The sequence below is a fragment of the Serinus canaria genome, chromosome 1A, assembly GCF_022539315.1.
Source record: "Serinus canaria isolate serCan28SL12 chromosome 1A, serCan2020, whole genome shotgun sequence".
NCBI classification, from domain to species: Eukaryota; Metazoa; Chordata; class Aves; order Passeriformes; family Fringillidae; genus Serinus; species Serinus canaria.
Genome location: NC_066314.1, coordinates 58,669,105 through 58,691,390, shown reverse-complemented (window position 1 = coordinate 58,691,390; position 22,286 = coordinate 58,669,105). Strand labels below are relative to the sequence as shown.

The 22,286-nt window shown below is 40.2% G+C and overlaps 1 protein-coding gene across 1 annotated transcript in view; it reads right to left on the bottom strand.

The window, feature by feature from the left end:
* AGK (acylglycerol kinase) overlaps window positions 1-22,286 on the bottom strand; it is a 36,076-nt gene that overhangs the window by 5,064 nt on the left and 8,726 nt on the right. The window contains exons 3-13 of the mRNA XM_009094240.4: window positions 18,810-18,889; window positions 17,469-17,544; window positions 16,060-16,152; window positions 15,110-15,142; window positions 13,071-13,165; window positions 10,984-11,053; window positions 10,127-10,206; window positions 8,046-8,103; window positions 5,560-5,704; window positions 4,410-4,507; window positions 1,653-1,723 (exon numbers count right to left, since the gene is read on the bottom strand). Of these exons, the coding sequence (XP_009092488.1) occupies window positions 1,653-1,723; window positions 4,410-4,507; window positions 5,560-5,704; window positions 8,046-8,103; window positions 10,127-10,206; window positions 10,984-11,053; window positions 13,071-13,165; window positions 15,110-15,142; window positions 16,060-16,152; window positions 17,469-17,544; window positions 18,810-18,889 (899 nt within the window). The remainder of the gene's footprint in view (window positions 1-1,652; window positions 1,724-4,409; window positions 4,508-5,559; window positions 5,705-8,045; window positions 8,104-10,126; window positions 10,207-10,983; window positions 11,054-13,070; window positions 13,166-15,109; window positions 15,143-16,059; window positions 16,153-17,468; window positions 17,545-18,809; window positions 18,890-22,286) is intronic.

The window sequence follows — 22,286 nt, the reverse complement described above, 5'->3', positions numbered from 1 at the left end:
GATAATAGGCTTAACTCAAATCCAGCTGTCAAAGACACAGTGGGACCTCTGAACACCCTGATTCTGCCTTGAAACAACAGGGCACCTTTTCTCTGCTCTGACTCCTCTCTGTACAACTAACCATCCCCTCCCACTGCTCCCCCACACCTCTCTTTGTCTTTCTTTGTTACCTACAGGCTTTTTGGCACTATTTAATCAAAAGAGCTTGTTTCTCTGAACTTTGCTTGAACAGCTCAAAGCTTTCAGTACTGCCTCTAATTAGGTCTCAACAGCAGGGCTATGGTAATGCTCCTCAGAGGCATTTTCTGCATGACACTGTAACTGCAGTCAGAAAATGAGCCACACTCCTGCAGGAAGCATGTCCAGTCAACACAGGAGGTATTATTTACACTGGGAATACACTTGAATATGCCTCCCTCAAGTCACACAAGCTCATCTACATTCTTCTGCCAGCAAAGTGTTTGAGAACCCAGAATAACATCTCCTTTATGAGACCCGATTCCTCTTGCTTCTAACAGGAAAACTGCCTCCTTCTTTCCCCCTGAAGCCTTCAAAGCAAACAAATCAGTCCCAAGCAACCACAGCCCACATGCTCATACAATTTGAAAGCAGCTGAAGCAGGTGGTAACCTGACTTACAGTGTATGCATAGGTCTGAAGATTTTATTCCCACTGAGGCTCCTGGGAGGCTCAAATAAGGGGCCTGAGTTAGCATCAGTATCATAAACAAGTATCTTGCAGGAATTATTAGGGTGATGACAAGCGGGTAAAACTGCACTGAAATCTTTCCGTTGATTTCACTAGAGGGAGCTCGAAGACTGAGAAAACAGCAAATTAAAAGGTAATATGGAGAGGAGCTCCCCTGGATTTAGCAGGAAAATCTGTTGCTGGTAATACCTGCACTGAATATGCAATGCATTTGTGAGTGGGACTGTAAGAAGGAGCTGGGAAAGGCAGCTGTTTTGCTTCTTGTAAGAGCAAGAGTAACAGGCACACTCCAAGACAACATCACAAGCACAAAGGAAGCAGGAACATTCACTTTCTCCACACATTGCTTCTTCATACCTGCAGCTTTTCTTATTCCACGTACAAGCAGAACCAATACATTTGCTTAAAATCCCTGTTTAAATTCACATCTTCCAAAGTTCTTCCAGCTTAGACCTAATTTCCCCCCAATGCTATTGAGGTAAGGAAGCTCTTTTCTTAGAGGGCCTGTCTAATCACAGTTCAAGAATTCCCAGGTACCACTAGTACAAACAAACCAGCTCTGTGACCCACCTTTCAATCCACTGAGCAGCTAGGGCTAAGAGATTCTGGGCTAAGTCTGCACAGCTGCCCATAAAACTCAGTAAGGACAGTAACATCCAAGCAGTACTGACTTACAGCTACAGGGGAAAAGATGAAAGGTATAGCAAACTCAGAAACTAGGAAGAACTCCAGGTTCTGAATACTCCAGGTTCTGGAGTTCTGCCTTGTTTACAGAAACAGAAGATGAGTAAGAATTTTAAAGAATTAAAGTACTAGTCCCCAAGAAGCAGTACTGACTGGTGTGCTTTACAGTCCTCTGCTTCTGAATCTTGCAGCACAGTATGAGAGAAAACCAGCACACTTTTCAGAGATCCTGCCCCCTTCTTGCAGCCTTCCCATACTCACCCTCTGTGAACAAACTCCCCTTTGCTGACACTCTCTGCTTCGATGCAAATGTCCATGTAGTCCTCAGTGCGCTGTGCAAAAAGGATTCAGAAATCAAGCAGTTAACATCTGAAAATGCCACACCCACGACACCGCAATATGTTCACACAATGGCCAGTCCTTTGTCCCCCAAAAGGAGGCAGAAGATTCATTTCTGCATTTCATGCTTTATTCAAATCTCAACTTGAGAAATTACAGACAGTATTTTCCCATTAATGAATATTCAATAAATACCACAAGAAGCAAAATAATGAGTCACACGCTTGGCTTCTTGTTACATTAAAAGACAATAGCAGATCTCTTAGGCTTACTGAATTAATTTCTATTCAATGGGTCTTTCATGAATTTAAGCAATAGTACAATGATAGAACATTTGGCCACCAAACACCACAGTAAGAGAATTTTAAACAATACAAATTGGAAATCAAAATGTCCTTGGTAACAATCCTTTAAACTCCTTACTTAGCTTTCCTGTTTACAGCCTGCCCTTAAAGTGAGTATACAGTATAGCTTTTCCCAGGAAAGCAATTTTGATTAAGATGCAACTTATTTTTTTACGTATTTTAATATTTTTGTCCTGGCAGAAGTTGTAGTGTGCAGATGCAATGAAAATGACAAAAGTAAAAAGAAAGTGCATCTATTTGTGTAACTTGGTTTACTCCTTTGCTGTTCTGCAGAGGCACTGCCTGAGCTGCACCTGTATGGCTTTATCAGCTTCCTTTCAATGGGGCAGCCTCTGCATGAATCTGAGGTGAGACACAGAGACAGGAGTGGCTGGCAGCAGCCAGCAGATATGGCCTGGTTAGTTATGGTCTGGAATTAATAGGCTCTCTGGCCTATTAATTCCAGAGAGCTGCTGGGCAGTTTTGAGGACTACAGGGACAATGGTTTCAGTAGAGGGACTTTAATGCAGTAATAAGGGATCCACACTTGTAGAAAAAGAGATCTTGTAGTATCAAGATACTTTCAACTCTAGAAACAGGAAAGTACAACTGGTCTAACATGAACTTGTCCATTTTTCTAGGTTATGCAAGAGACCTGAGAACCCGACATGACTTCCTTCTTTTCAAAACCAATATTAAAGTGCATCCTGAAGGTCTAAGGGAGACAAAACAGAAAAAAACACAGAGCATAAGGGAGTTTGTGGCAATCAGATATTTTTTCTGTTCTTGGTAGGTCAGTTTTTACTTTACATCACTGGCTCCAATCCAGTGTCTCTGTCTAGCTTCTACCATTACTAGGACACTGACAGTCCAAATCATAAACCATAATGAAGAAGAAACTAAAGTTCATGGTGGTATATTCTAAGGAGAAACCAGGAGAACATTAAAAAAACCAAATTTGCCTGTTTGGGTTCTTTTGGTCTGATCCTACAAGACAACAAATCAATATATCTCACATTTTCATGTTCTTAAAGACCCTGACTTCTAAGGAAGAACAATGTTGCCTCCTCTTAACCTGGGTATAGGGGCAAGGCTTTCCTGCACCCTTGAGGCGGAAATGCAGGGCAGCTCACAAACACATAGGATCACTGTGTAAGCATTTTCCTGTAAAATTAAAGACTGACATCTATCCAAATGGCTTTCACAGCAGTAAAATTGCACCAAAACACAGGCATAAGCCAAAGAGAGGTTCTAAAACAATGAATGAACAGCATGAACGTGCTGAGAAGGTTATGACAGGAACAGTTCCTTTGATGCCTTGCTTCTATTCTTTCAACCATCTGTACTTCCTTTCCTTCAAATCAGCATAGCCCTGTCCTTTCCCTAGTACCAATTATTTTTAACTCCACTCTGCAAGTTTCAAAAAGAGAGAAAAATAAATTCCAGCCAGACACTCAGGGCTCAGCTTCCTTCTAGCAGCAGTGGATAAAAGAGAATCACTCTCACATAGGTGAAGAGGGAAAAGAATGCTTCTTGGTGCTTTTTTAACTCATGGGAAATCCTAAAACTTCCGTTTGGCTACCGAAACTTTGTACAAATTCTTTCTGATCCCACTGCATCCCAGTTTTACATTGGTCTCCTGTGCTTTCACACTGGATCTGAAACTTGCCCATTCCTGGTTTCGATCACAGACCTGTAGCAGGCACAGGGCCTGCAAGGCCTCCCTGGTGTTCAACAGCCTAAGACAGGAAATGCCTGGCCATCTCAGAAGCTTCTCTTCCACCCTCAGACCCTTGATTATCTCTCTGTAAGACTATAGGTCACATTGCCTTCGACCCCTACTATTGGACAATTTCTAAAACTCCTGTATCCTATATAAAGGGCTACTTTTGCCCAGCTCAGCAGAAGATGCTGTCCCTGAGACCATTCCCAGAAGATCTCAATAAGGACATCTCTGTGGAACCTCACACATCCTTCTCCTCTCTCTCCCTGCTCTGCCAAAGGCACCTAGCAGGCCAAAAGAGCTGAAATCACAAACAAGCTGAGAATCACTAAGGAGGTGATATCACCTGGGAGCTGAGCTTGCTAAGGTTGCTTGTGGCTCTGGAGCCTGCCTGAGGGACCCAGACAGGTCGTGCTTAACTGGACCTCTCTGTCTTGGGCATCCACGGCAGCTGGGGTTGGGGAGACCCCAAAACGCCAGAGCCGCCTCACAGACCTCTTCTTCCATGGAGCACTGAATGTTATTTATATACACCCAAGGATGGGAGTTTAGCAAGACAGGAAAACTCTGTGGTCAGGCAGCATTTGGAATCCCATTATGTTATGGTCTTACTGTTAGATCAAGCTGCCTGTTCCGAGTTGCAATGGAAAGCTCAATGGTGGACAGCTTCAGCTCTTCCCAGTCCTCCGGGGCTACCTTCTGGGGGAACTCTGTGTAGCAGAAAGAGAAGGTATCAGTCATTAAGTGGAATTTAATGACACAGATCACTATGAAGCAGATGCCAGACACAAAAATCAGTCTGAGCCATTCTGGCCACTAGTTCTGTTTCTCTAAAATGTCAAAATCTCAAAAAACTGAAAGGAAGCTTAGGAGTACTGAACAAAAGAAAAAATACCATCAGCATTTACACAGTTTCAGAAAAGACTGTCAAGCACAGTGCATCACAGACCTGTGAATCCTTATGTCCCGGGATTATCAGATCTCCTGGGCTGGTGACAGGAACACTTAGAAAACCCATGAAATGCTAGTACCAAAAAACCAGGAATCCAGTGTTCAGCAGGCTGTGGTAACATATTTTCTACAGGAGGAACTCAACAGTTCAGTTCTCATATCCAGGTCACTTGCTAGCCTCTGCTAGCCAAGATGAAAGTCTTAGCAGCAGACTGTGCAGAATACCCACTCTCCTTCCTCCTGTGGCCTGCCATGTGCACTGCCCAGACAACAGCCTAAGCCAAGAGAGGCTCAAGAGAACACAAAGTTTATGGTACAGAAAGAATTTAACATACTAAAAGAAATTTAGGCCTGGCCCAAATTTTACTGTTCTATTTCAAGTATTTGTTGCTCTGTGTCAGCAACTCTCCCCTCTGGAAAAACAAGGGCTGCTCCTCTCTGCCCAGCTCACTAAGAAGCCATTCTGCTGGAAGATTAAGAAGCTCACCCAGAAGTGCCAAGTAGCCTCAATGGATGCCTCCATTGCAAAGGCAACTGTGAGTCCAGGGAATGTCCTGGGTTCTCTACAAGTGAGTATTTGCTTATGAGACCACAAACACTGGCAGGACCACTCTGCTCCATTTCTGACAGATGCCCCTATAACTGTCTTGACAAAAATCACAGTTTAAATAAATAAAAAAAGGAAACAAATAAATAACAGTAACAAAAAAGAGAGCAGTGAAGTAGACATGCCCTCCACACAACCCACCCCTGGATGTGTTAGAGGAGTAGAGCCTGCATGTGAGTTTATGCCAGAACACACCCAGCCCACCTTTTGGAGATGACCAGTATGATCGAAGTCGTCTGTAAAGCCTCACATACAAAGGAGGTCTGGATGATTTCTCCTCTGGCTCTTCTGGAGGTCTCTCAGTTGGACCCAGGTACATGAGAGCAGCTTGATGTTTCTGAGGCCACTCCTTGGATTTAAATGGAAAGAAAAGACAGAAGATGAAGGGCACTTTGTTTAGGGTATTTCCTGTTTATTCTCTTTAGTCCTGCAGCCCATGTATTGTGTACTCACACATACTCAGGCCCCCCCTCTGCCTCAGCCTATTTCAGGGCTCTCCAGTCTCCAGGTTCATTGGTGAGATGACATTTCTGCAGATCCAAAAAGACTATCCACAGTTCCCAAATCCAGTAATCTAATCCTTCCCTGCACAGAAGTGAGGGCATTTTCCCCTCTATGAACAGAGGGTTAAAGGGATGTTTCCTTTGCTGCTGGTGTGTGGCAGGGTGACACAGCTGCTTCTGCCTGAAGGGAACAGCCCAAACCAGCCAGGTCAACAGTAATGTCTGAAAGCACAGTTGGTTTCTGCATGGCAAAAAGGCAACTTCAAAGAGCAACTGATCAGCAGGATCCAGTGCAAACAGACAAAGCCTACAGTATTGTGTGCAGCCAAGGGGCACTAAAACCTGACAGGCCTTTGTTCTCCAGCAACTCAAACAATCCAGACCTGACCTGATAGTCAGGTGCTTCTAAATAGCAACACAACAACTCTTAAGGCAGGTCACATGAGCTTCACAAAGCATCTTACAAAAAACAAATAAAATTAAAAAAAAACCAAAAAAAAACCAAAACAAAACAAAACAAACTAACACATTATTCTTAGTGATATTTCAGATTCCAGTACCAGGACTACAGACAGAAGAACCTTAGCTTTTGAAATATCTCCAGACACTGACAAAAATTATTTCCTGCCACTGTTTTGAAAATAATTTCCAAAATGCTCCAAACATAGGACTTAGGGAGGGAATAGTTTAATTGGTTTTTAAATTTATATACTAAAACAACACAGCCAAGAGCCCACATTAACTCAGTACAATTATTTTTCTATGTACAAAACTTCAGAAGTAGTTTTGGATCATATAGCACAGGGTGTTAAACTAATTCACCTCACACCTCTGAGAGCAAGGAAAGACTCCACTCTCATACTTACATAATAAACAGGACAAACAGAGGTTGTATCAGTAGGGCAGTACACAAACAATAAATATTAATGATTAAATGGAAAAGCAGCAATGCTGTGATAATTTAAGCCTGTGCATTTTAGAAGAGATGATAACACTCATAACAATGCCCCTACCAATATCAGAGGTGATATTTCCAATTACACTTTTTTTCAGCTACAGGTCATCCTGTTTCAAGAGACACCCCCAGTAAAACCAGAAAATATGGTGTGGAGCAGCAAACACAAGCCAGGAAGAGATTAAACTCAACAGGCTGGAGACACTTCTTGTAGAAATTAACAAAATGATAACATAAGAGGCACATAAAGCAATATGAATATCACAATTAGGTGAGATCAAGTAGAAAGTTTTCTATCTAAATGGCTGAAGAAGTGGGCACTTCTCTTTAACCTTCAGCAGGTTAAACAGATCTTTTTAATGTACAATTAATAGCTCACCAGAGAAATTCACAATCACCACCGCTAGCTGAGCCTAAGGACTTAAAAGAAGTGAGAAAGGAGGTGGACAGAAAAGACGAATAGGTTTCTACCTAGAATGCTAGAACACAGAAGCATAACCTCAAATTTTCTGTGGATGGGGGGGGGGGGACCCATCCCAACTTTTCTGGATACATTACTATTAAGCCCCCTTTACAGGAGCTGCCTATAAAGGAAGCATTGGCATTGTCACAGACAGGATGGCTAGACTGCACTATTTGATCTGCTGTACCAGCTCCTGGGCATTTTCACTGCCTTTCAGGAGGTTCCTTATATGTTGAGAGAAAAGGAAAACCATGTGAATGAAAATGCCTTACCTTTAATGCAGGTCAAATTTTAATCTTTCCAGGATCAATTTTAAGCAACAGGAAAGTTTAAGGCAAGATAAAAGCTATTCATGTTCATTTTACTACACAAGGAAGCCTGATTATCAATGTACATGAGCAATCTAATTATAGACCCTTCTGCCAGATGAATAAATCAGAGTGAAATGTTATTACAAAGAGTGTTGAGAAAATGTGGCTGAGCACTTTAGCACTTCACCACTGCGGCTCACCAGTTTCACAGGGGGTTACTGGCTTCCCACGGTGATCTTGCAGCAAAAATTTAAAAAAATTTTTAGAAGTATTTCTCTTCCCTTTCCTCTCTTCAGAAGTAAATCTATCAATTGGTAGGCTTTTTAACAAGTTGAGTTTTAGCCCCATTTTATATTGTTACCAGAATCCTTCACAAAAGTTTGCAGACAGATTATACAAAGCAAAGCCAGCCTGTTCATTTCCCAAACAAAAACACTTTCCTTACAATTAATGTTTACCTTAAACATACTGAAAATATGAGCTGCTTTGGTTTTCAGAGGCCCAAGGTACCAGTACCTGGAAAAAATAACAGAAATAGAATTTCTAAGATATCCAGGGGTCAATACCGGGAAAGGGAGAAACTTTGCATGAAGTCAGAGCACACAGACTTGTTTGCCACTGAGTTAGTGCTCCCTGACAACCTTTAGCTTTTTGATACTGTAAGATAGTTTCTACACATCAGCAGAAGCCTAGCAGTGACACCCCTATCCTGAGTTCACATCACCAAAATGCAGTGTAAAATCTTCACTACAGGCAGCAGGACATCTCACTATCAGAGTTTTACTTTGTTATGTGAGACAACTGGGGATGATTCAAAGGTCTGTGGTCTAACAGTTGGTGGTGTGCATCTCCACAATATGCAACACAGCATATTTCCAAAGGTTGGAGGAAACAAACAAAAATCCAAAAGCTTCATTGACAAAAGAACCAGCAAACATTCATTAGTCCCAAAGTATTCTCACATCGAAATCGGGGGTTTACGAAATAAAAATCCTGCCAGCCACACAACACTGTACAGAATCTAAAGTTGTGACTGTATTTAGGCAGGCTTGGCACACATTTTGATCAGTCTTTCACCAAAGAGGGTCAACAAAGCACACTGAACACCATCAGCTCAAGATTACTGCAGATCTAAGGATCTCATTAACCATTAAGGCATGCAAATGTACCACCACTCCCCTCAAGCCATGAAATTGTCTGTAAAATAGTAACGTAAGACAGCACCAGGTCTCCAGCAGCACAGTCCTTATCAGAGGGATTGTCAGGCACACTTCTGAAACTGTGTCTTATGCCTTAACTCCCTTTGAGTTCTTTTCAGTTTAAGATCAGCTGCACTGGAACACACCAAATGTTTTTAGTCCAATAACCTATCTCTCACAGGGAGCAAAAATGGATGAAATGAGAAAGTACAAAAACAGGACAAGCACACAAGAATTTTGTTCCAAGCAGACTCTGAGCACCTGTTCATTTGTTGCTGAAGTGCTTTCCAAGCTGAACATGTTTCTCTGCATTCAAAAACATTTATGGAAGGAAGCAAGGCTTGAGGATGTTCGTGTGCCTCATGTACCAAAGGTGCTGTTGTGCCTCCAGCACTGAGTTCAAAGGACTCTTACAAAAGGGAAATGCTGCAGGGAAAGATATGAAGGCTGACACCAGAGAAAAGCAGGGCATGGGCAGGAAGCCCAGCAGGAGTGCAGAGCAGAGAGAAGTGCACTTCCTTGAACCAGGAGCTGCAATTAGCAGGAGAGCCTGCAGCAAAGACAGCACCTACACAGTCCACTAACAATGTCCCTGGCCTCCCAGGGACAAACAGTCTGACCATTTACTGCATCCCCCCATCCCCTCTGAAACCTACTCAAACATTTGCCAGACAAACTCCAGAGGTCTACTACCTCTTCCTTCCTGACAATGACAGCTCATTCACAAAGCACATAGTATTTCCTTACAGGTGCAATTCCTCCATAAGAAATAGAGGAGTGAGCTACTTTGGCTCTGCTGCTCCTTCAGCAGATAATGCCTGTCATTTGATACACAGACACTGACATGTTAAGTGTCCATTTGGAGAAAGCCCAATAATTATGAGTTTAGCATTCAGAGAATAGTCATCAGATAGCACAGTCCATGCCACTTCTGGCAGGGACCTCAAGGCATTCCTACTGCATCTGATGTCCCTTGCTGGAATTGAGTTTCAGAGTACACACACAGCTTTTCATTGGCAGATGATGAAAAACAGTGGCCATTTACTTTACTTAGACTTTACTCAAGGGAGAGATCTTCCCCCTGTTAAAATCTGAATAAAGTTCCAGAAGCAGATAGAAAATAGTTAAAAGAACAGGTCAGCACCAAATACTTATTTCAAATTACAAAAATTCTGATACATCTTACACTCCCATGAGTGTAATGCAAGATCCAGCAAGAGTGGGTGCTTCTGCCTGTCAGATGCCTACATTCAGAAAAAGACTTACTTAAGAGAGGGGAGTGTGTTTTTGGGCAACAGATACTAAAAAGGGTAGAGTTTCAAAAAACAATATTTTCTTACTTGCTAACTTTAACTCCTGCATCTCTGTAAGATCCCCATCTTAAACCAGAGACTGCAAACACAGGCTGCTCCTTTTCTCCCTGTAAAGAAAAATAAACACTGCAAAACTGCTTTATCTTACCTTTTTTCCAACTTTATTTTCTTAAGTTGGAAAAACAGCATTGCTACATAAAACCTTCTGCTAAATTTCTACAAAGAAATTTAACAGAAGAGGTATGACAAAGAGCTAACAGCAATAAAGCTTAGCAGAATTTAAGCACTATACATTCCATCTGCTCCAGGGAGGAATATAAGAGGTGAAGTTTTGAACAGGTAGCCTGACTTTGCACACCCAGCAATGGCCATTTCATTTCGTGGATTTGACTGTTAGCCAAAAGCAAGGAGCTCTGCACAGCAACACAACGCTCTTGCTGCAGAAATGTCCATTCTACAACTGAACAGAAAAATAATATTAAGAAACCATACCAGGCATAGTCAAAGGTTTTCCAATTTTGTATTTTTCCATTTGTCAAAGAAAGCTATTAACTTCACAATCCACATGAATGCATCAAATCAGCAGACAGCTACTGCTATCTCTCACCATTGCTATATAAATACAACTGCAGTAAGTTTTGTATTCATCAATATTCTCAGAGTCTCAAAGAAAGGCAATGTTGAGGTATTCTAGTGTTTTCTTCTCTTTAGATTGTCTGATGCCATAGCACATGGTGGAGAAATGACTGCCAGCAGAACTGCAGATATCATAAACTAAAATTGATAACAGCAAGACACAGAAGAAAACCAGTCCATGTAAACATAAAAACATCAAATGGGAAAATTTTAGAAAGGTTGGTTTCCAAGTAAGTAGATGCTTTCACCTTGATCTGTAAGACATCAAGTGGAACTGTCTCTCCTTTCAAAATGGCCAATGTAGCATTAGTAATATGTCTGCAAAACAAACAGGAAAAAAACCAAAGGTACACAAACAGGAATAAAGAAAATGAATAAACTTTAAAATTACTTTTTCTTCCCCCAGCAAATTCCATTATGAGTCCAGGTAGGGCTTTTTTTCAGCAAAAGTAAAAAGCCCAGGGAAATGTGCTGCACTTAACTGAAATCAGAAAGCCAAATGGGTGGTTGCAACACATGATAAAACCTAATAAACAGCAAAATACAGAAAACAGTGAAAGGAAATTATCAGCCTGAGCTTTTGAGATATTCCTCCTTTTTGAGCTAACCTGGGAGGCCAGAGGCCAACTGTGTTACCTCCTGTTTCAGATACTTAATATACTAAGGACTCAAATCATGGTTTTATTTTAGTGGTTGCAAGTATTACAGCCTGGGAGAGAGTGGGACAGCATGACTGGTCTCAACTCACAAGTCTGAGATTGAACTTCATTAGTATGTACTAATTTATTTTATTTTAATCAATGTAAATCTACCTATCAGCAGTGCCCATATTGTTTAGGTCTCCATTAAGTTGTGGGCAGTAGCCAGGGCACTTTGTCATTTCAAACTGTAAAGGTTTTGCAACCAAAATGTCTAAGTCCACTAAATAGTCTATGTTCAAAACTTGAAGTATATACTCGATTGAAACAAAGAATGGGTTTCCAAAGTTGGGTAATATTTAGTTTCTACACTGTATACATTTCCAGTGTCTCAGCTGGACAAGGAAAAATGCAGTTTTCAGATCCACCCCAATATTCATGTGAATCAGTGGGAGAAAGTGCCCTTGGTTTCATCAGGATTACAAGAGTGAGACAGATAAGGAAGCTGTTCTTCCCACAGCCTATCTTCTCTCCTAGCTCTTAACTTTCTCTAAGACCTTTACAGTTCCTACACTCCTAAAAGAGTGCTGAAGGAACCAAAGCCCAAATATTTCTTCAAAAAATATCACTTCTGCGCTTCTTAACTCAGGTTCTGTCACTGGTGCAGGTTGTTAAGCAGCCTATTGACCAAATTACCTTCAACTTCTCCAGTGTGCTCCAGTCCCACCTGCACAGTTCATTACCTTGGCACAAGAAGATCATCCATTTCAAACAGCTTCTTTAGAACCCAAACATAAATTATTATTTTAATCTTAGCTGCTGATTACAGCCTTGTCCACCTTTCTGAGCTTCAAAGCACTCTGGTAGTTTTAAGGAAGGATGCTATGCCAGTTGACTCATTGGTTTTACGTATGATGGACAGCAGCAAGGGCTCCACAAAGAGAACAATGTTAATGAATTACTGGGAGAGTGAGAGTGAAAATATTTCGGGATCAAGAAGAAATATATTTGTTATTATGAGAGGAGAGGAAGGGAAAAATTGAAAAGAAATTAAGTGTGGGGAAAAGAAAGATTGACTCCCTTTTCTCTTTATAAGTGGACAAAACAATCCTGCAGCAAACTGAACTGCAGGCAACAGATCATATCGAGGATGCTGAAGAATTGGGTTCTTGGATTACTGCCAGCATCAGTCCCACCACAGGGAAAAGTCAGTCCTGCCCTGCAAAAATCAGTAATGGGATCCAGCCTTTCCCATATTGTTGTATGCCTTACTTTGCAGGTCTTAACCAGGCTATATGTGGACCAATTTCTAGAATTCTTAGAGTGGAGAAAGGGCAGAAAGAAGACTTATTTTTGGCTTATTTTGTCACATCCTTGCTATATCCTTGTCATACCCTTTCACCTATTCCTAAAAGGCTGATCCTTTTAATCCCTTTTCTTTTTAAACTCTGAGCATCACATGATTACAGAGAAATTAGCCACAGCAAATGATTTCTAATAATACATACATTTCCTTCTTTTAATTTTTAGTCAGTTTTTGGAAGTCATTAACTCAGGTAAGTCCAGAGATTCATCAGGCTCTGCCCAGAGACTGCCAATTTCTATGTAACACAGAAGAAAAAGAAAAGCATCAAGCTACCAAGAAGCACTGCTTCTTGAAAACAACCAACCATGTTTCAGAACCATGTCATACTTACTGGACTTGATTCGTGCTCTCAGGGTACAGTGTGTGGCTCAATGTGCAAGTTTTTCCAAGGGGTATGAATCCTATAGGAATCTTACTGAAGGCAGCCTGGACACATAAGAAGAGTAAATTAACATTTGCATGAAGCTTCCTGTGTGGAGATAACAGCTGTGTCTGGCATCACCCCTTTGGCACTGAGCACCAGGCACTTCCTCACACAATGACTCAGAACATGGCACCCAAATCTGTGAAGCCACTACTGCCAACTGGGTACAAAGGAGCTCTCTGTAATCATTAAGAGCATTGTTACATGCATTTTGGCAGCCACATCCCAACTAATGCATGGATTCTGTCAGCAATCTGCCATCTTTCTTAATACTGATGGTGGCATACCAGGCTCTGAATCCCATTTACCATTGCAGAAATTCCCCTCTGACGGAGTAACCTTGCACAGCAAAGAGATTTTCTCTCTTAAGGAAATTATTGATTGCTCTGTCATCCAAATCATGAAGCAGCAGAAGGTCTAATTTTTGGAAGTCACTGACCATATTTTTTTTCTGTACAGCTGCTTAGCAAAAGGTCTTGTTGAAGGAGCAGGTTATTATCATGTACCTCATCTCAAACCTTGCTTTTTGAAGCGTGTCAGCAAAGCAGTGTAAACTACCCCATACCCCAGTGCACCATGCCTGTCCTGGAGGATGCTGCCAGTAGCACCAGGACACAGCCAATCCACAGCCAGCCAGGAATTTCCTTCTCACTGCACACCCAAGCCCTCTCCCCCACTAGGTCCGTGTCATCTGCAGGTGCTAACACTCTCAAACACCCTGCTCTCATTTTCTTCAGCACTGCTTTGTAGTGTGCAGATGAGAGGCTGTTTGCAGCTCCTGCAATCAAGCTCTGCTCTCCTGGCTGCTAGGAACAGGGCTTCTGGAATACCTTGCATAGGCTCTTATCGAGGCAACAGCGCTGTGACACCCCCGAGGGAAAAGGGAAGCAGGGCACAGAGAGAGGGAGCTCAAGTGCAGATCTCTACTCCTAGGACAGAGTGACACGAAGGACAAGAATTCCTTGGCCAAAGACTTGAAGTGACACAGTGGCAATACTACAATGCAGTATTCCGCCCATAATTGTGCTGGATGCAGAATTCCCTGCACTACTGCAAAATGATCCAAGCTTCATCAAGTTAAGAAGCCAAAAAATAAAGAGAAAGTAGCCAGTAAAGCCTCCAAACTTTGCTTCCACTATCATCAGATTAGAAAAGTCTCAGGATCCAACTATAATAATATTAGATTTAAAACAATGATGCACCAGAATTGATAGAACTAGACTTCCTTTAAAAATATTGACTTGGTTGCAGAGTCCCCCTTGTCACACTCAGACAAAGCAAATGTCTAAACAGATACAATTCTAGCTGCCAAGGGTATCATCATAATCTTGTCTGGATTGTTTAATTGAGTTTTAGCCAGCTACTGCCAGAAGGTTTTGGGAACAATGATTCCCTCCTTTCTTCAATAACATTGTCCTCCCGCTTTAAAAAGAAAAATCTCTCTCATTTCCATTCAGAGTGATCCACCTTGAGAGGTTAAAATTTGCTTAGTACAGCCATCTGCATAGGTAGGTCTGCACTGCTTGAAGAAACAGCAAAGCAATCCCAAAGCAGTAGGAGCGTGACCATAACTGAATTCAGTTTCAAGCCTGTACAAATACAAGAAAAACATGTACTTTTGCCCAATGCTTCTGCCAAACAAAGTGGCATGCACAGCTGGTCCATGGGTCTTTGAAAATTGAGCATTTGGCTTCTCCACAATCCCTGTTCTGATGCTGGAAACTTCCCAAAGCCATGGCTTGGGAGTCACTGAACTCCCTCAGAAAGGGAACAAAGAACAGCAGGCAGCATTGCAGGACAGTAGCCCAGCTGGATTGCTGCACAGAAAGCTGGCTCCAGAGTAGTAAGCAAAGTATTTGCTGGAGGCAGCTGAGGCCAAGAGATCACAGTGGATGCATAAGACACTCCAAGAAATAAACACAATTTTTAAAATGACACCTTCTCACCTCATCTGCTCTACGGAGAAGTCCAGTTATGACCTGAAAAACAAGGGAAATGCTCTAAGAATTTTATTTTTCACTTACAGTAAGAACCTATGAAATTCTTAACCATGTTAATCTTTGAGAAGATTTAAGGGGCAGTTACCCTTTTTTGGAAGGTGCGACAGTTGTTTACATGGGAAAGGAGGAATGTTCAGCCTGCAAACATGTTGGAAACAGCAGGTTTATGAGTGTGCCTGAGTACATGCTGCTTCTACAACCAATGCCAGTGTAAATGTTTTAACACTGAATGATACTCAGCATAATGTAAAACCAGCACTGGTCAGTGCAATTAACAAAAGGCCACAATGACCTACAGATGTATTCTGATCTCTTTCTCTTAAGGTCATTGTATTCATTTACCCATTGTCTTACGAAATCAGTAGTTAGAAATCAGGAACTGCTTGAATAAAATACAGTCTTGAAAAAGAGAGTATCCCCCAGTTCTGCTCCTGTCATTAATCATCTTGACAATAGGCATTCATTAAATATGTTCCACGCTTTGTGATCATTCCCACAGAATTTTTAAATTATCTCAGTCCCACTTAGCAAAATATGCATTCTTCTTCAGGAGTTTATAGAAAGGAAGGAACTCTGAAAAATCAAACCACTACAACTACATCACACAGAAAGAAAAAGTTAGAATCCTGTCTCTCCAAAGAGTTTGCTCATTCTAGAATAAAGTTCTGGAAGACAGCTATGTCACACACTCTTTTTGTCCCCCCTCCCATCATCTCTTAAGACTAACCCCAACAAGCAGAGTATTCTGTCCCCAAAACATTAGAACATTTACTAAAAAGATTCTAAACTGGACAGATCCGTAGGAACAGTTGTTATGATGCTGCTACATTGCACAGACTCAATCTTCTTGCCCCCAGCCCAACCATGAATCTCAACAAACCAGGCTCCTACAGTACCTCTTGGACTGTGCCATCTCCTCCTGCAATAATGATCAGATCCGTGTTTTCCATCAACTCCAGAAGCTTTTTTGCTTGTCCCTCATAATCGGTCTGAAGAAACAGAGATCCAAACATGAGCACTCAAATTACTATTTTTAGTATAAATCTTTCAGAGGTATACTAAAGAAATTATCTATCCATCTGGTTAATAGTTATTTTTATATAGGCATAATAGAGAATAGAATCAAGTAAACACACACACAGACACACACGCACAGAGATAAAATGAAATATCAGAACAAATTTTACTCAATAGATCTAGAATACCACAGCAACCATCTTATTTCCAGGTAATATTACATTGAAACAAATCCAGGAACCAATCACTTGCAGAAAAACTCCCACTATCTTTTACAGCCAAAGTGCTCAGGTGCATCTCCTGAAACACAGCATCAACTACACAAAAGGCCACTGCCTGACAGCCCCTGACAATGGATTTAGCAGTAAAGAGTACTGACTTTTTAAACCATTAAAACTGTTTGCTACAAAATTCATGTCTTTTACAGAGTCATCTCAGCCTCACTTCCTGGCCCAGCCCTGTTTTGCCAACTTGTCAGGTCTAACACTAACCAAGTATCCGTTTTAACTCTTGGAAAATGATTTCTTCTCTTAGGGTGAGACTAGGTATATTTAATGATCAGAGAAAGGGATTAATAAAAATAGCATTTTAATACTGAACCTTGTGGAAAAGATTCCAAGACAGAAAGATGCATAAGATGCATATCAGAGTATTCTGCTGTTAGGATACACTGACTATTAAGCAATCCACATATCACAGCCTCAAAAAAACTGCAGAAAGAGCAGAATCCCTTCAATGTTTCCTTCTTCTTCTCTTTCCAAAGGAAACCTGTTTGTTAATTCACACAATTTAGAGCTCTGTGTTCTGCTTTCATGGTAGGAATGTTGAATTATTTGGAAAGACACATAAATAACTTCAGTGTAAAGATAAAAGGTTATTTTTAATTAATCTGAACGGTTCAGCTGCATGTCAAAATTCCTCACTTTTCAATTCTTCAAGTTCAGGCAGAAATGACAAATTCAACAGCAATGGGCACACACCACTAGCCAGCACTCAAATATTTAGAGAGTTTTTTCTCAAACATGAATTTTAGAAGGGCTGCTGTAGACAGACAAACAACGTATGTACTGCTTTAGCTGAAAATTAAAATCTCACTACACTGTTTGAGAACCAACTGTAAATTAAAAAGATTAAGTACTGGCCTAATATCTCAGTATTTATTTCTTCCTATAAGATGTCTACAGGACAACTGAGAATTTCAAATGCATACAGGTTTGAATTTCAATTCTTCAAGAAAAGAAAGAAGAGAGTCAATATTTCTACAGTAGCAGGACCTATCAGTTCTTACCTTAACCACAGTTACATCCAAGCCAGATAAGTGCAAGATTGGTGCAGCATTCTTTTCAAAAAGGTTCCCAGCTTTGCTAGAAATAACAGAGTAAAAACTGTTTAATGATGCCTGTGGCTGAAAAAAAATTTAAAAGGAAAGAAACAAATGAATAGCAAGAAGAAATCTACTTAAAACCAAGCATTCAATCCCCACAATCAGTCACTCAAGCTGACAGTGAGGAAAGATGAGATTTCATGTGGTTCAAATGCATTACATTTCTAGTCTCATATCTCAGATGTAAGGGTTTTGTTGCAGTTTTAGTAAGTGCAAAAGATGCTATCTAAATTTTGCCAAAAATAATTTTAAAAACCCATTAAAACAAATTAAGATCTCCAAAAAGAAATTGATTAGAAAATGAATGACTTACAAAGCACTAGCCTTTAGGACCAGAAAGAAGGCCCACGTAGGTCTTAAGAAGTATTTTTAAAATCCTGATTATTTATTACTACATATTATTAAGTAAGGTTAGAAGTGAAATTCTGACCTTTTTTTTGTAGGACTGATAATTTTATACCTGTCATTGCATAACAAAATATTTATATCACTAACTATAGATTGTTTACAAGTAGAAACATGAGACTTGATTAATACTATGCATTTTCCAGATTCACAAAAGCATGTGAGTCCAAGAACTTTCATGTCAGCTACCCTCATATTGGTAGTAACAACTCTCTGCCCCTCCACAAAATGCAACTATTCCAAAGCTTATATGATCAACAGAAACAGACACACATCACATCCAAGATTATGGTTTTTCTGCTAATGAGCACATAAAAATAGCAGCTGACCTCTTCCAAGAGTCTTGCTCCAAGCCCATATTTAGCCTCTCAGTTTGTGGGCACACCCCTTTCAAGGGCAGGTTCCCACAAAGTAAGATCACTTCTTGCCAACTTCAAGTCTTGAAGCAATCAAGGTCATCTCTTACTGCTATAGTTTTTGAGGATGGAAATATATCACATGCAAAAGTTTGCAAGGAATACAAAGGAATTCTACATATGAGGGAATGACAAAGGCCAAAACACAGGATTAAAGAAAAAAATTAAATATATATATATATATGTGTGTGTGTGTGTGTGTGTGTGTGTGTTTAGAAATAATTCTTCCACCTCTAGCAACTAATTCTATTTCTCATCCCAATAGTTTTGGTGAAATAAAGTTTGGCATAATTACATAGCACCAGCTTGGCATCAGAGGGAGGCAAAAATGAGCTCAAAAATCTGGCTGGCTTTTATAGTGGATAGCAGAGAAAAATGCAGAAAGAGTGCCTCAAATGAGAGTGCTAGGAAGGGGTAATTTTACCCTTTGCAAGCTGCTGGGTTGAGGAAGACTGTTGCTTTCTTCAATGGCATAGTGGCAGGCATCGGCTGGTTGCCAAAAGCCTAAGCAAGAGAAAAAGAGCAGGGCTCAGTTTATCTTTTAAGCACACTGCTAAAACAGTTCAAAATAATGCAACTCTACAAATGTCAATGGGCTTTCATGCCTCATGACATTCAAATGACTTCCATCTTCAGCCATTGTACAGGTGCCTTATTCAAAGACACACACTCTTAGCAGCAGCTCACATCACTGTCGTAAGTACTCTTTAGCTCATTTTTACAATTCCACCACCATTCTGTTTTTGTCAACCCATGGTTTTCTGCAATGGGAAGGAATCCAGGGAGCTCTCCTTGACTCCAAGGTTACTGGATTTTCTTTCCTTATGTAATTCTCATACACCTGCCTGGCACCTTCCTTCTGCATTCTTTCCAACTTCTGAACTTTAATTCCTCTATCTCTTCTACTCATTTCAGTATTTTCTATACTTCAGTTTTTGAAGACAGGAAAGATAATGACAAGAGAATCTGCCTTGACCTATAAGCAAGTCCACTTTTCTTACACATTTTTAAACGAATCTCTCTCTATATAAAAATCATTAAATTCCTCTTCAACTTTTAATCCAATTCTGAAGAGGTATCTCAATTTTAAATTCTTTGAGAGCTTCTCCAGAAAGACTCTCGCACTTTGGACCAATTTCCAAAGCTGTTCAGCACAGGCAAGGAAATGCAAAACTTCCACATGTTACATCCTGCTCCATAAGCTTCTAGAAGGTCACTTAAAGGCATCCTCACTAACACACCAAATCAAACTGGATTTGAACACAAGAAACACAAAGTATTCAGGAATACCACCCAGAAGCCCCACAAAGAGTAGGAACCAAAGACTACTGCACTGAACATGGCCCAGCCAACTGTTCCTGGCTTTTTTCCCCTTTCCCTTGGAAGTTAACCCCCTAGCAGTAATTTTTATATTGAAGGAGGTGATAATGTACACAACAGCCAGGAAATTTTAGTGGCTGTTAGCTATTTAAACTTATTTCGCTTGCAAACTTTGCTCAGGAAACTGTTGGCATCTCATTCCAGGGGTTCCCTACTGTTGTCTCTTTATCACAAAAGTTTCATACTTTCTTGGTGTTTCTCCTGGGCAGCTCCTCAGAGCACTGACTCTTTCTTCTTCACAAAGTAACCAACTGACTCCACTATCCTTCTCAAACAGTCACCCCACTCTTTTATAGCACTCTTCTTCTCCTTGGTTACAGCTGTGGTCTGTTAAAGTCAGTCCTGCTCCTAATCTTTGATAACTGGCCCAGCTGCAACTCCTTAGGGTAAGATTACTTTCTACACTATCTTTATTTTCTTATATTCTATCCCCCTACAGGAAACCTCAATTTAAAGATGGGTACAGCTGGCTGTGCTCTTAAAACATCCAAATTTCCTCTTCAGAAAAGAAAAAGCATGGGAGAAGTTGCTGAGAGTAAAGAAATTATCAAAGAAAGTGAAACAAATCAATAGCTCTTAAGCTTTACTCAAAGATCAGGTGGAAAACAGACCAGCTTATTATATTGCAATTGTTTGGTGGAAATTGGGGAATAGGGGCCCTCTAGCATGTTACAGCTGTTAGAAATAACTAATTATTTGCTTAGGGGGCACAAAATAATGTATTTGCATGCTCCAAACAATCTAGCAAGGCTCTAAACAACCCAACAAGGCTCATAAAGATTTTATTAGTAATGACATAATTGCTTCATTATGTAATATACTTAGACATTTATGTTACATACAGGGGCATTTCTAAAGCAAATGCTGATTTGTAAGACAGGAAATAAAAAAATAATAATGCAATATGCTATAAGTCTTTCAGAGCAGAACATAAGTAAAGGCAAATTATAGTCATGCCATAAAAATGGTATGTTATTAAATATACATATATATATTTTTTATATATATATATATGCAAGGTATAATTTAGGTAAGTCAGTGCCTTTTTCACCTTTTGGTCATAGGCACACTTCCAGGTATTACATTTCTGGACTTCTAAAATGACAACTCCTATTCTACAACTTTGAAAATTCCTTTATACAAAGCTTTTATAGTGCTTTATGAATACCACCAAAGAAACTACATTCTTTTACAGAAAACTATCCTTGAGTGAATTGTTTGCCAGGCTAAACAGCATCTCTTTAAACGTGCCCAAAGTTCAGCAACAGCAAGACTGATCTGCCAAGGAAGACTGAGTCAGCTGACACTGACTTATCCCAGAGACAGAGGTGTAAAATGTTAAAAATAGGATAAATGGGTTTTTCATTATAGAATCTTTCCATAATCACTTGCACACCAAGGCTGTCATCATAAACTGGTATTTAAATTCAGACACACATGGCAGAACCTTTGCATGAAATACTGCTGTCATGGATTCTCTCTCAGGAAGGCAGCTCCCTCATCAATTTGATAATGTAACAGGCTTAAAAACCTAAAAATCCAATGTAAAAATGGTAAGAACTTCACACACACTTCACTCAAACTAAACTTTTTCTTTGGGGAGTTTGTCTCTGTTTTTTTCCCAATACGTATAATATAGCACTATAAAACCAAATAGCATTTTTCAATTTTAGATTGTTGTTATTCTGAAGAATACCAGACACTTAATGCAGTACTGCTGTGTGTTTTCAAGCACTATTTGGCAATGACATGTCAGTAAGAATGGAAATTACAGCAAGAACTGATTATTAGGCTTTCTGGTTCATTCCTTTCTAATGCAGGAGTCTTCTGCAGGACATTTTCTCAGGCTTTAACCACTAAAATTGCAGGAAGCTCTACTGACAGTGCTTTTGTATTTTCATTTGTAAGAATAAGCCATAATGGAATAGAACCTGTCACTTAACTGGATTTAAGAAATAGGAAATTCAGGATTTCCCCAACTGAACTATCTGCTGGTACCTGTCTTTTCCTTAGCACTCCGACCTTTTTGACAATACACACAAACCACTTCATCAGCTCCTTTTAAAAAAATTGGTTTAATTTGGTCAGCATGCTCCAAATACTGCGGTATTAATGGCTATTTTTTGTGATATAAAAAAACTTCTATCATTTTGTTATTATGTAGTAAAAATGAATAGTGAAAACATAAAGACTCTGAAATTACAAGAATGGTTTATGAAAGCAGTATTTTCAGGGAAAGATTTCCCTTGTTTTTTCATGAGCAGTGAGTTCCCTTATATCTATTCTGGCATGAAGATCCACTGCACAAGACAAGTTGCTGTGAACATCTTTCAACAGCAGACAGGCTAAAATTGGGATAATTCAGGTGCACAACACTTCTTTACTGAGAAAAATAATTTTCACCATTCTACTCAGACCCCACTACAGAACACTGATGGGAGCAGTGTTATACCCTGCAAAACATCAAAGATCTATTAAGAAGAAGCAGGTTTAGAATAAACTTTATTTGTGGGAGGTAAAA